At 36.2% G+C, this 12,751-nt stretch overlaps 3 protein-coding genes across 5 annotated transcripts; all 3 read right to left on the bottom strand.

Annotated features, from left to right (window-relative positions):
* Positions 1-491: 491 nt before the first annotated feature.
* Positions 492-4,379, bottom strand: LOC133705884 (GPN-loop GTPase QQT2-like). 2 transcript variants are annotated; one of them, XM_062131309.1, is made up of 8 exons: positions 4,203-4,379; positions 3,858-3,949; positions 3,377-3,506; positions 2,998-3,224; positions 2,369-2,659; positions 1,569-1,774; positions 1,142-1,448; positions 492-830 (listed from the first exon to the last, which is right to left on the bottom strand). In XM_062131309.1, exons 2-7 carry the CDS (start codon positions 3,942-3,944, stop codon positions 1,166-1,168), a joined length of 1,224 nt encoding a protein of 407 aa, XP_061987293.1. In that variant the 5' UTR covers positions 3,945-3,949; positions 4,203-4,379; the 3' UTR covers positions 492-830; positions 1,142-1,165. The 2 variants fall into 2 exon arrangements, with proteins under 2 accessions (XP_061987293.1, XP_061987292.1); XM_062131308.1 differs by lacking the exon at positions 492-830 and having other exon boundaries at positions 980-1,448.
* A 1,062-nt stretch (positions 4,380-5,441) lies between these two features.
* LOC133704692 (peroxidase 40-like) lies at positions 5,442-6,724 on the bottom strand. Its single transcript, XM_062129605.1, has 4 exons — positions 6,476-6,724; positions 6,185-6,376; positions 5,929-6,094; positions 5,442-5,848 (listed from the first exon to the last, which is right to left on the bottom strand). Exons 1-4 carry the CDS (start codon positions 6,722-6,724, stop codon positions 5,442-5,444), a joined length of 1,014 nt encoding a protein of 337 aa, XP_061985589.1.
* Positions 6,725-10,276: 3,552 nt separating this feature from the next.
* Positions 10,277-12,474, bottom strand: LOC133704992 (probable WRKY transcription factor 48). Of its 2 annotated transcripts, XM_062130076.1 has the most exons (4): positions 11,569-12,474; positions 11,095-11,238; positions 10,738-10,962; positions 10,277-10,613 (listed from the first exon to the last, which is right to left on the bottom strand). In XM_062130076.1, the coding sequence occupies exons 1-4, from the start codon at positions 12,138-12,140 to the stop codon at positions 10,592-10,594; spliced, it is 963 nt and encodes a 320-aa protein (XP_061986060.1). In that variant the 5' UTR covers positions 12,141-12,474; the 3' UTR covers positions 10,277-10,591. The 2 variants fall into 2 exon arrangements, with proteins under 2 accessions (XP_061986060.1, XP_061986059.1); XM_062130075.1 differs by having other exon boundaries at positions 10,277-10,962.
* Positions 12,475-12,751: the final 277 nt, after the last annotated feature.

Here is a 12,751-nt window from a genome sequence, read left to right as displayed (position 1 = left end):
GTGAAATTATAAGGCACGGTATCAGTTCATTGATCCTTTCAATAAGTTTCCTCGTTCCTTTTTCTCTTCAAGCTCACATGTTAACAAATTCCATCTTTTTAATTATTATTTTTTATCGTCTATACATTTTTTAATTTTTTGCAAATGAAAAGGATGAAAAGGAAGAATAATGATTATACAAACAAAATTATCTTCCGAACACACATGTCCGGTTGTTTTTTTAAGAAAGAACAATCATTTGAAATATCAATCAGATCCACACTTTATGACTTAAATATTTTGTATGGAAGTTAGTGTGAAAAGCTTGTCTCGATCATTTTCCAAGAAAGAAGAGATAGAGAGGGGGGAAAGAAAACGATTTTTTTAAAAAAAATCTCATTAAATTTCCATACAAAATGAAGTGGTAAAATGTGGATCTCATGAACAAAAATATGCTTACTTGCACAAAGGATTTTTAGTAAATAAGATCGGAACTACCTTAGCAAGGGAAATAAGTTTCAATTAGTACTTTATTTAGAAAAACACAGCTCGCCTTCTTGGATTCAAAGGAACTGTGTTGTAGTTGATAGGATACATACTATAATTACAAATCTAGTGCAAATTCTTCACGTGAACCATCAGACAAGGGAAGACGAATTCATGAATTTCTTTTGCAGTCAGATTACGAAGACTTGTACCATTATGCTAGCGAGCAAAATCTAATGTATTCCACGGCCAATTCGTTCATAAAGGCTCGTATCATTAAGCTTTCGAGCAAAATCTTTAGCAACAATAGCGCAAACAGATATCTTGGTGGGCAGTCCGTGTAGGTTCCTATAAATCCAAGACATCTGCACAAGCAATGTATTCATGCACTTCACGTTATATGAAAAGCGTAACAAGTTGAAATGCTACAGAATTACTAAATCCTGTATGGCAAAAGCCCATCTCCTGCACATGAAGATTAATGAGAACAAAAGGACAGACAGAAAAACCAGGGTGGTGGACAAAACTGATCACCATTTCTTAAGCCTGTTATAAACAAGTTTGCGGTCAACAATGCAAATGCCTGATTCAAAACACACGTGCATATGGGAAGTCAATTTTAGGGAAGAATACCCGTGGAGAACGTGAGACCTAGAAGTCCTATACAAAGTCTTACCATTGTGGTATCAAAACCATAGAACTAGAAAGAGAACCTGGCCACCTCTTCATCCTCATCCTCATCCTCATCTATAACATCTTCTTCAGTAAACACCTCAGAATCATCATCTTCAATGTCCTCCTCATCCTCCTCATCTTCCTCATCGACCATGTTATTATGACGGGCTTTATCCTTTAAACCAGTGCTCAAAACAACAGATTGTCCCCCTGAATTTTCCATGTCCTTCCTCAGCTTTTCCATGTTCTGTTTTTGCTGCTCTTCCTCCAAACGTTGCTTCTCTACCCGTCTCTTATCAAGATCAGCCCTGAGATCATCAAGATCCATTGGTTAGACAAATGAAAAGTGATAGCAGCATATTGGTATAGTTGACAGAAAAATATTTATCATAACTATACTTATGGAGTTAAAGGCTAAAAGGAAATACTTGTAAGTTTCCATATACTCCTCAGCACTGGCTTCAATGGCCTTGAAGAAGGCATCCATTCCAGCTCCAGAAACAGCAGAGACCCCAACTGATCTCAAATTTTTATAGAATTCATCTAGCACTAGGGAGAGGCTTTGAGAAAAAGTAGACATGTATGAATCATCTGACCTCATTGCTCCTTGAAAGGCTTCAAAATCTTCCATCCACTGGGCAAGTTATAACTCTCAGAACAAGGATATATTAAAAATAAAAAGCAAAGATCATAACCTGACATTATGTAAGAAAAATCAATAGTAGTGCTCATAAATAGAGAGCACTGATAAAAAAAATAAAAAAATCAAGAGAATGACTTAGGAAAGCAATGGTATGGAAAATTGCAAGTATAGCATTCTATTTTCAAACAACAGTCCCTTAAAAGCTAGGGGTTCGGTTGAAAACCTTGAAGCTTTCAATACGCTTCTTGTTTAGTCATGTTTCAGATCCCTTGAATACACTGTGCCCACCAATCCTTAATTCTGATATTGGTTCTACATAGTTACTGAGCTTCAATCATAACTGAACTTGAAAATATAGGAGGGTTTGGCACGATAAAAATCTTTCCTGCAAGTATTATTTCAGCTACTTGATTGATAAATTTATGAACATGTTATGGATCCCACAGGCTTAATCCCAAAATCATTTGAGCACTGGTGCAGCCTGGCTAGGCCTCCAACTCTCTCCAATAGTTTCTAAGTACTGCTTTTCTGAATAAGAAAAACATCAGCGATGATGCATCAAAATAAGAAGAAAAAAAGTTATACCTCTATAGCAAATTGGTGTTGAGCCACATCAGTTTTGTTGAATACCAACACAAGAGGCAACCGCGTCTTATAGAGGATGCTGCAAGCGTAAAGCATATTGCTCATGAAAGTTACTGGGCTTGAGGAACGAGGTGTGTCAACTACATAAGCAACCACAGTTGGAAAGGTTGAAGCAAAAGCTTCGGTAATGATAGCTCCAGAAGCAGACCAAGTGAAAATCTCAATTTGACCAGGTGTATCCACAAGAACATAATCAAGCTGATCTGCTCGCTTCTCAATGACTTGAATGACCTGAAAATGTGAAATACAAAGGTGAGGATATATTGGAATTAAGAGAACAGTATGAAACTCGTGATGAAAAAATCCACATGCAGGGAAAAAAACATTGCAAGACAGGCTGTGCTGGTCCAATACCCCTGCCCAAAATGCTATCCACTAGCTAACACATAGACTGCTGTCTATCAGGATGAAAATGATGCACCTGACCACTCAATATTCAACCAAAATTCACATTGAAGTCAATAGTTACAAGGTTTAGTGAAAATAGTATAAAAAAAAATCACAGGTACTACGCAATGGGAGAGAAGAATAAGCCCATCCGAAGAAAAAAAGCTGCAGGCAGATTTTACCTCATCAAACTTTGTTGCAAACAAGTTAAGAGAAGTCAGGATTCCACCGTTAGGTCCAAGATTAAACTGCTTCATCACTTCCTTGTACTTAACAGTGTCCCTTATATCAATATTTGCACCATAGGGGAGCGTCATCACAGCAGGGTCAAGGTTGAGCACATAACCACGAATCCTTGAAGCTTGTGTGTGGCAAACCAACCTATGAAGAAAAGTTGTTTTCCCACTACCTGTCCATATACAGTAACTGCTTTCAATCTTCAAGCCCATTTTATGAATATACTCCCATTTGCGGATGAGTTGAAAAATGAGCAGGCAGCAGGGATTTTCAAAATGAATTAACAAATAATAACACTTGTTCGAAAAAATCTTGCTGGATTACCTGCCATTCCAACAACAATGATGATAACCGGTTTTCTTCTGAATGTAGGTCCCACCTGCCCAGATGAGGATGCTTCCACATTCAAGTTATTCATTGAGTCAGCTAATTCATCCTTGTCTTCAGCAGTTCCCTTCACATCAAAATCAAACATTGAGAAATCAATATCACAAACAATTCTTCAATAAACAAAAAAACTAAACTTGTTTTATCTTTTCTCACAACACTGCCAAAAAAATCCAAGAAAAAACCAGAAACAAAAACAGATTTTCAATTCAGGTTATGCACAGCTGGGGAAATGGGAAAAATAAAATCCAGGTTCTGCTAACAGATTTTCACTACACAGCAGCATCATAAAAACAAAGAAGAAATGACTATCTTTCCTTGAATATGTACATGGTAATACAAACTTAGACATCAAAAAAAGGAAAAAATAAAGGAAAGGAAGAGAAAGTGTTTTGGAAGCCAATATAATATAATATACCTTAGAATCCACTTGCACTTGTGTTGATGATGAGGCTTCATCCCCAGAGTTGATATCCAATTTGTTGAGCTTAGAATCAATATCCATTTTCACTATTGAAAAATAAAAAAAAATAAACAAACTGATTAGTACTGTACAGTACAGCCCATTAACCCTAAAAACAATTCCCTCGGTCAAAATCTCAGAGTCCCCTAGAAACCCTAAAATCAGCATGCAAAGAAAAGAAGAGTAAAATAAATAAAAGCCGATACAAAATTGAGCTTAACTAAACCCTAACAACATCTTCTCCGTTGAAATAAAAAAACAACAGATGGGTTTTCAATATAATGTGAAGAATAAGTATACCTGAGTTAGAGTGATGAAATTGAGTCAAGCGGGTTTTTTATTTTTCTGGGAATACGAGGGAGCTCGGAGTGTTGAGACTTGAGAGAGGGAAGGAGGGCAGGCGGGCCAAGAGAAATGAGAAAATGGTTTTGCCTCTGCTCCGTCTAGAATGAGAAGCAGTGCGTCTAGTTGATTGTGTAAGACTTGACCTTTAACATATTTGGAAGTCCGGTTCAAAAGTAACTTTATAAAAAATTAATTTTTTATTTAAAATTAATTTTTTTATTTTCAAATTATTTTAATTTATTCTATATGTTAAAAATAAATTTTAAAAAATAAAATAAAATTTTTTTAAAATTTTTTTTTTAAAAAAAAACTACTGCTATATTACAAATACTCTAGTTCTAAAAACCAAAGAAAAAAGAAAAAAAAAAAGATTTAGAGGAAAGTGAGAGTGGACATTGGAAGAATATAGAGTTTTAAGAACAATATCAATTTTTATAATATAATTATAATTGCAATATAAAGGATTTGCAATGAAGGAGCAGCTTCTAGTTGGTATTATAATTTAGGTAAAATTTAAAAACAAAAATTATATATATTTTTTATTATTATTTTAATATGCTAATATTAAAAATAATTTTTAAAAAATTATATATTATTTTAATATATTTTTAAATAAAAAATATTTTTAAAAATATCTACAATCATATTTTCAAACACCCATTAAAATTAACTTTGCTGAAGCACTCGGAATTTATGTTGAGTATTGGCCTTCCTTTTGTTTTGTTTGTTTTGTTTTTATTTACTCCGTGGGCATCAATCTGCATACTGGGCTTTTCTTTTTCACTATATCCACACCTTTTTACTTTCTTGGCCCCAAAATTTTTTAGCTATTTTGCTTTCTTCGTTAAACTTCTCTTCTTTTTTATTTGGTCCTCGCAAGCTATGCTGTCATGTTTTATTTTTTAGAATTTGTTTGGATTCACATGTTTTTAAGTGATAAATAGTGAAGTGATAATGTAAGAAGATAAACAGTGAAACACATCAAATCACCGTTTTCTTTTCGTTTATAGTTTATAGTGCTAATAAAACTTTAATCTTGGGGTATTGTAGTTGAATCAACATGTTTTTGACAAACTGATACATGTTATATTTATATTTTATACTTCCTGGATAAAGCTTCTAATCTGAGCTACATTATTCGCATGCAATTTGTCATCTTGCTTACATATGATCCTCAGTTCAAGAAGCTAAAGATTAATTGACAGCCCTACAATTCACACGTATTTCGCCACTGTCACCAGTAAGTGGCCCTAAGGCTCCCATTTTGATCATGGAATTCTTGAAGTCCTCAAAGAACAATAACGGGTCCTCCGCATAAGATTCTACAATCTCACGTGTGCGATCATCTTGAACCACAAGAACCTGGTCTGATGGAAGCAATCCCTCTCCTGAAAGAAGATTAACGTAGTATTGGTTGTCAAATGTAGCTGGGGTCACCAGGTCAAGATGTGCTACTGTCGTGGTGCTGTCAGCAGTTTCTGAGCATAGTTGCTGCAGCGACTGAACGAAGTCCATATTAACATCAGGGCCACCGGAGTTACTAGGGCTCTGGAACCGAGAGCTAAAAGTTGAGCACCTCGCTTTTCCCATTGTGTGCGCACCTGCCAAATTACAATTAGACTGTGATTTTCGTTCAGTAGGCAGAAGTATCCTTTCATGCATTGGGATACAAAAATTTTACCTGAGAGGGCGACCATATCATTTTGTGTGAGTCCGACATTCTGAAAATTAGCCACTAGAGTTGCTACACTAGAATTTGGAGCAGGGATGTTGTTAGTCGCTGCTGCCTTGCTAGCAGTCAAGCTGTCCCTCCTCCCCATTTGGACTTCCCAGCCTGGTCCACCAGACTGCAAATTAAGTAGAAGTGAGATCAGCTCAAAGCATTAAAAGATAGAAGTAAGATTTTCTTATAACATGAAGAGTGGGCGAAGATATACTAGAAGAACAGAATCTCTGGCAACGATTGCGAGAATATCAGCACAAGAAACTGTTTCAGGACAAACAGATTCCAGATCAGATTTAATGGCATCAATCACTTCAAACCCTCTTAGTGAATTCAAGTTGGGTGGTGCAGTTTTTTCACCCACAAAGTTCTCAGCATCATCTAGCAGCACTGAAGCATCACATCCCTGCAAAACACATAATGTGCATCATGATCATTGCAATTACAATAGAAGCTGTGATAAAGAGAAGCAATACGTATAATTCTGAAATTAAATTTGACTTGCATTAACAAAGCAATCATGGAAGTGAAGACGAAGCAGGGAAGCTGCCATTCGTGGTTCCTCGGAGATTGCACTTTGAACCCAAGATAGTATAATAGGTTCCGCCTCTGGGCAGGATTCTTGGTAAACATCAAACTGCAATAAGACACCAATATCACCCACACATGTTGTGTTCAAGGTGGTTGGTGTCTTTGCCAACGCAATTACAAGCTTAATAAGCATCATAAAACAAATGGCTAAGCCCATGGCCATGTTGCACTAGTTTGTATGGATGTATGTGAAGTGGTGTTGGGGTTAATAGCTTCACTTATATAGAAGTTGCTGCTGTGAAAAAGGAGAGACGGAGCAATTTCACGTTTTGGGTGGTTAGTGGTTACTGGACGAATTTGTCAGGACGTGGAAGCGGTCAAGTGCACAGGACATGGTGAGCATGAACTAACCTAATCCCATGTGCTTCAATTTTTTTTACCGAATGCTTCAATCAGATTTGAAAATTTCCTTAGTATGCTGAGAGGAAGGGGCCCAGTAGTTTGTTAGAATCAACTGAAGCTTGAGTTGTGGGTTTTGTTTCTGTTGAGGGGCTGAATTGTTCCATTCATGAACTCATCATATGCAGATGCTTGTTTAAATCTCTGACTTACTGTCTGCAAGCCCAAGCATCTTCTTTTTTTTGGCATCAAAACTGAGAACAAAAGAAAAGGATCTCTTAGTGTTACTGAGAGGAATAATGAATTCAGGCAATGGATCCTATCTAATATGTACAGTGAAAAAACAGAGCGCTGGTGTAGTTGAGGGAATTTCCATTATTTGTGTTGTTTAATTGGGAGGTGCGGATACAATAGCTGCAATAATAGGTTTTATCTTCCTTGTGGTCTTGATATTAACCAAGAAAAAAAATTAAGCATAGAACCATCATTCTAAGCAAAATGGCAAGATCAACCTACTTGGAGAAACCCATTTTCATTAAGTATATATTTATTATTAAGCAAAATGGCAATTTCTAAATTTTAATCCCACTTCACTCGTAATTGTTTGAAATTTCCTTTGTCTTTTTTTTTTTATTGTGTGTTTGTGTTACATTTGTTGGTGATTCTTCCGAGCAACTATTTTCCCCCTTCGCCCTGTTTTCAAATATCACCAGGGCCTGTCTGCTAAGGGCGACGCCCTTCGTCGTCTTTAAGAAGCAGAACAAAGATCATCAGGACCCTCTGCGTGCAACAAGGTCAGTTGGACTGGACACTCAAAAAGCCCTGATTTCTGTCAGAGAGGAATTTCCAAGATCGGCACTTGTCTAAGGAACTAGGGTTTGGTAATCGGGCCTCTCAGAATAATCCATTTCTTGAGTACCGGGCTCTAATCAATAACAAACTAGGCTTCCTTTCTAGATGGGATGGCATCAGCTAGGACAAAAACAAAAAGCCCATATCACCACTCATTTGCCTGTAATTCTTCTCCTCTCTGAAATAGACTTGTGGTTTTAATAGAAATGATAATTTAAGAGTTCATATATCCATCAACATGAATGGATGAGTTTTTTATAGGCAGTTATTTTATTTAATGGGTAATGAATATATATATATATATATATATATATATATATATATATATATATCTTTACTGAATATGCACATTCTTTAAATATATATTATTATTTATTTTTTTTACTGATAATGTAAAGAGTATGAATCTCTTTTAATTATTTTCTATCCCCTTCTTTTCAAGATTTTTACATAAGATTTATAGTTTAAATTCCACTGGCGATATTGGATACGTTTTAACTAATGACCCAAAAACACCCTTATAACCACCACACCCACACACACACACACACACACACACGTGTGTTGCGCAGTTGATTTTTCAGGTGATCATATTTCACTTGAGCTGTTGAGGATAGAAAGTTTTTGTTGTAATTAATTAGTGGCTGCATACCTAGAAAGCTTGGGGCTTTAATCACATAGGACAGTTCTTACTTTCCACTCCTCTTTTCTGAGAACAATCACGATGGGTGCGATTTTCCCTTTCTTCCACTTTCTAACGATGCTTAAAGGCAAACACACTTCATCCTGTCATTAATTTAAAGAATATTCACTGCTAGATCATGGTGGAAAAAATTATGAGAATCTTTATCATGTTCACTGTTCCATCGTTATTTTATTTATTTGTGATCTTCCTATACTCGTACCGTATCATGCTTCCGAAAGATTTCCTAAGAATTGATAGCTAGCAAGGGTTTTACACAATTTCTAGGTGACACCCAGTTCCTCCCAGCATGCCGTCATGGCCTATGCTATATGCTACCGCTTTACAGATCACACACACACACACACACACACGATGGAACCTGAAACCTCCGTGGTCATGGAGATTTGCAGTACGATGTGAATGGATGCAACATTTCCAGCTATTGTGCATCATGATATTAAAAAGATTGAGAAATATTTTTCTGAAAAAAAGTAGATTAAGATATGTGTGAAAGAAATTGAAGGTGTTGCTTATGAAAATCTTCAACAGATTAAGCAAGGGTTTAGTTAGGAAATAATTAAGGATGACAAGACATTTTAGACAAATAAAAATTATTCCACGTCACCTTATCCTTACTTTTACAAGTTGTCAACAATATACGCGCGCCCAGCTACTTAATTTCAAGAAATAATCCCATTTTCTAAAGCACGAGATTTGAATCTTCTCTCCACTACATAAGCAACTGAAACCATGCTTGATATATAAGCAAATTCTTGTTTCGTGAACAACGTATTAATAAGGGATGCATACATTGAGCTGTGCCTGTAGGCCCTGTACGTATTTATTCTCACAAATAAAAGTGTTTTTTTTTTTTGGTGCTTACTCGCATGTTTGATAATTCATGTTTATATATCTGCACAGATAAATTAGGATGTGAGTACGTGTTCTTTTACTACATATGCATGCTAAGCGTGTTTCCTATGTGATTTCTGAAAGCATTGGATCGATGTTAAATAAAGCTGAGAGATAGTGTAAAAGTTGAAGTTGGCCTTTCATACAGTACTGTTTCTCCTACACCCATAGATTAATTTGATACAAAAGATGGCCGATGGCCGCTAGCCGCTAGCCGCTAGTAGTAATTGTAGCATGGCATGTAAAATGAACTCCACAATCCTAGCAAAGACAGTGCCTTATGGACTAGACTTCACAACTCCAAAAGCAATATTAATATGAAAGCCAAGATATCTTCAGCAATGTTTAAAGCAACCCATATATATATATATATATATATCCCATCCAAAATCTTTCACCGTCCTTCAATAATCAAGAAATTAACCACACAGTCCATCCCCTAGCCAATTTATGTTCACATCATCATTCGATGCCTCGAGTTTTCCATCCGTGTATATATAACTTAAAGAGGAAGAAATGACCATAATTCATCAACGATTAGTGGTATCAAGTTGTTGCTACACTTTGCACTCCATGCATGTTACAAGATAATGCGATAAAATATTTATCCATAATTTTCACAAATAGTGCATCTGTAAGTAGCCTTATTGAGCTACGCATACATGTATCAAGTCCCCAAGTTCATCCTAGATTTCTCATTCCCGGGAAAAGTCTGGGATTTAATATACAAATTTGGTGAAAAAGAGCTCAAATTAACCAAATAGATTTGCTAAATGTGAAAAACCCTAACCCTAAATTTGCTGACAACATATATTTTCTATATAGCCTTTGCTAATATCACTGCATATACACCAACCAAACCAAAGAAAAGAAAAGAAAAGAAGAAGAAGAAGAAGAAGAAGAAGAAGACGACGAAGAATTAGTAAGTGCTGGAAGAATATAAAGAAATTGAATATCTAAAGAGAACAACAATGATACAAAACCCAACATCTCCGTACTGTTATAATCTCTGGATACAAAGAATACAGCAAAAGAAGAAATTAATCTAAGAGATCAACTAGTCCCCTCCATATATATAAGCTACAAGGCTAATCATTTTCCATTATCAATAAGGTTCTATATCATGTAAACGGTGCAGTGGGATCTTCTAAAAATAAATACAAAACTCCATAAGTAAGTTAGAATTCAATTACATACCGATATCCAGTAAACCCATCTACTCCTCTTTAGCCTCCTTTCTGATCATCTGAGAGGGCACAATATCCTGAAGAAGGCCATGGTCTCTAAGCAAAGAAGGTGGGCTCCCCAACCTTCTCTCTTGAAGAGAAAAGGAAGGACTAAAACGAGTAGTACTTGAAGTAAAGTTTAAAGAAGGTGATGAGCTATACAGGGAAGCATGTTTTTGCTGGTACAGAGGTTGCGGAAATACAAAAGACGACGTTGCAGCACCAAAACCACTAGAATCAGCAAAGATTCCAATACTTCCTCTAATTATTGGGCTTGGATGTATGTGTTGTCCTTCATATGTTGTAACAACAATAGATGGATCATCTGATGATCTCTCCACTCTCTTCTTCACACCACAGCCTGCACTAGTGCAACGATAATAACTCCTGCAAGAAAAGCAATATTATCATCATCATCACCCAACAAAAGGTGATGCATATTTATTACTTCTTGCTACCCAAGTTACAAGATTTTGTGTATCATCGTATCAGAAGAGCAAGAAGGGATTTTAATTATACCTTGGATAGGGACTGTTTTTCACAGCTTTCTGGCCGTACTTCCTCCACCTGTACCCATCATCTAGGTGATCAACTTCACTCTTTGTCATGAAAGCAAATCTCGGCTCTCTTAGCCTTTTTTGGCTCCTCTTTTTTGGTTTTAACCTAAACCCAGAACACATTATTACACTCTCAGAGCTTTCAGAGGGAAAAAAAAGCCAAAGAAAGAAAGTAAATGAAAAGAAAACGAAAAAAAGAAAAGAATCACAACAAACCACAAAGCCTCGCATCAAATTCCACAAAACAGTAAACGTAAAGAAAAACCCGTCTTTTTAATTCATTTTCCTTTCAGTAGATCACTCATCACTCATCACTCTTTACTTTCATGTTCCAATAAAACCAGAAACTCACGGTAACAAACGAGACAAAAGGAGACAAAAACAATACCAATATTATATTATAGTGCAAAAGGAAAAGAAAAGGGAAAAAAAATACTGTTTCTTGTTCTTATCTTGATCCTGCTCTTCCTCTTGATCTCCAGCTTTAACTTGTTGGAAAGCATCCTCTCCGGCTTCATTCGAAGAGGAAGAGATAGAAGCTGATGAATTCGGAGTTGCTGGGTTATTCAACACCTCCGATGTTTCCGGTACAGTTGATGCCGGTGAAGGGACGAAAGACAGTTGCTGCTGCGGAGACCCCACAACCGGATTCTGATTGAACCATTCAAATAAAGAAGCAGAAGCGCCAAAATCTTGGTTGATATCAAGCAAGTCCATAAATCCTAAAGACCCCGCCTTTTGATCTCCACCAGTACTAATATCACATGGTATCATGTCAAAGATGCTACTTGTTGGTGGTGGTGGTGGTGGTGGTGGTGTTGATAGAGAAAATACATTAGGCATGTGATCAATATCACTTGTTGGTGGTGGTGTAATGAATGTAGAATTTGCCATATTGAAATTCTCTGTCTTTAATGCTGTTCTTGTTAACTCTTTCTTCTCTTCTCTCTTCTCCACAGAATTTATGCGCACAATACTGATATTACGATTCTGCTTCATTTCATTCATCACCAAAAATAAAAAAATGATTTTGAGAGCGTGAAACAACTTGAAAGTGTGAATGGACTTTCAACTTCTTCTTGTGTCTAACAGCTTCCATTATTGAGGTTTCCCATTGTTGGGGTGACCGGCATCTGCCGGTTAGGTTGTGTACGGAAGTTGTGGTCTAGGGACGGCGTTTGGCATTAATTGCAGCTGGACCGCAACTGGGGTCCTCATTTTCATACGCGGATAATTTGACTGGTTTCACCGGTTGCGGGGAGACAGGCTTCTTAGGTACACGTGGGTTTTGAAATGGAGATGGAGCAAAAGTTTAACATAGCCCGTGTGCATGTGATCTCTCTCTGCCTTTGGTTTTTGATTTTCTCTCGCCGGCGCCTCTCTTACTCCTTTTATAACTTTTAGATGACAATTTTACTTTTGCTGTTTTTCGATGAAAATGACGTCTATGAAGTTATTTTAGGAGGTTTTTGAATGTAAGATTGTTTTTTATTTAAAAATTTATTAAAATAATATATTTTTTATTTTTTAAAATTTATTTTTGATATTATTTTACTAAAACGATTCAAAAACATATAAAATAAATTAATTTAAAACAAAAAAATTAAAATTTGATAAAA

This window comes from Populus nigra, chromosome 10 (genome assembly GCF_951802175.1).
Source record: "Populus nigra chromosome 10, ddPopNigr1.1, whole genome shotgun sequence".
NCBI lineage: Eukaryota > Viridiplantae > Streptophyta > Magnoliopsida > Malpighiales > Salicaceae > Populus > Populus nigra.
Note: the sequence above shows the minus strand (reverse complement) of the source record. Positions and strands in the feature narration are given on the sequence as shown.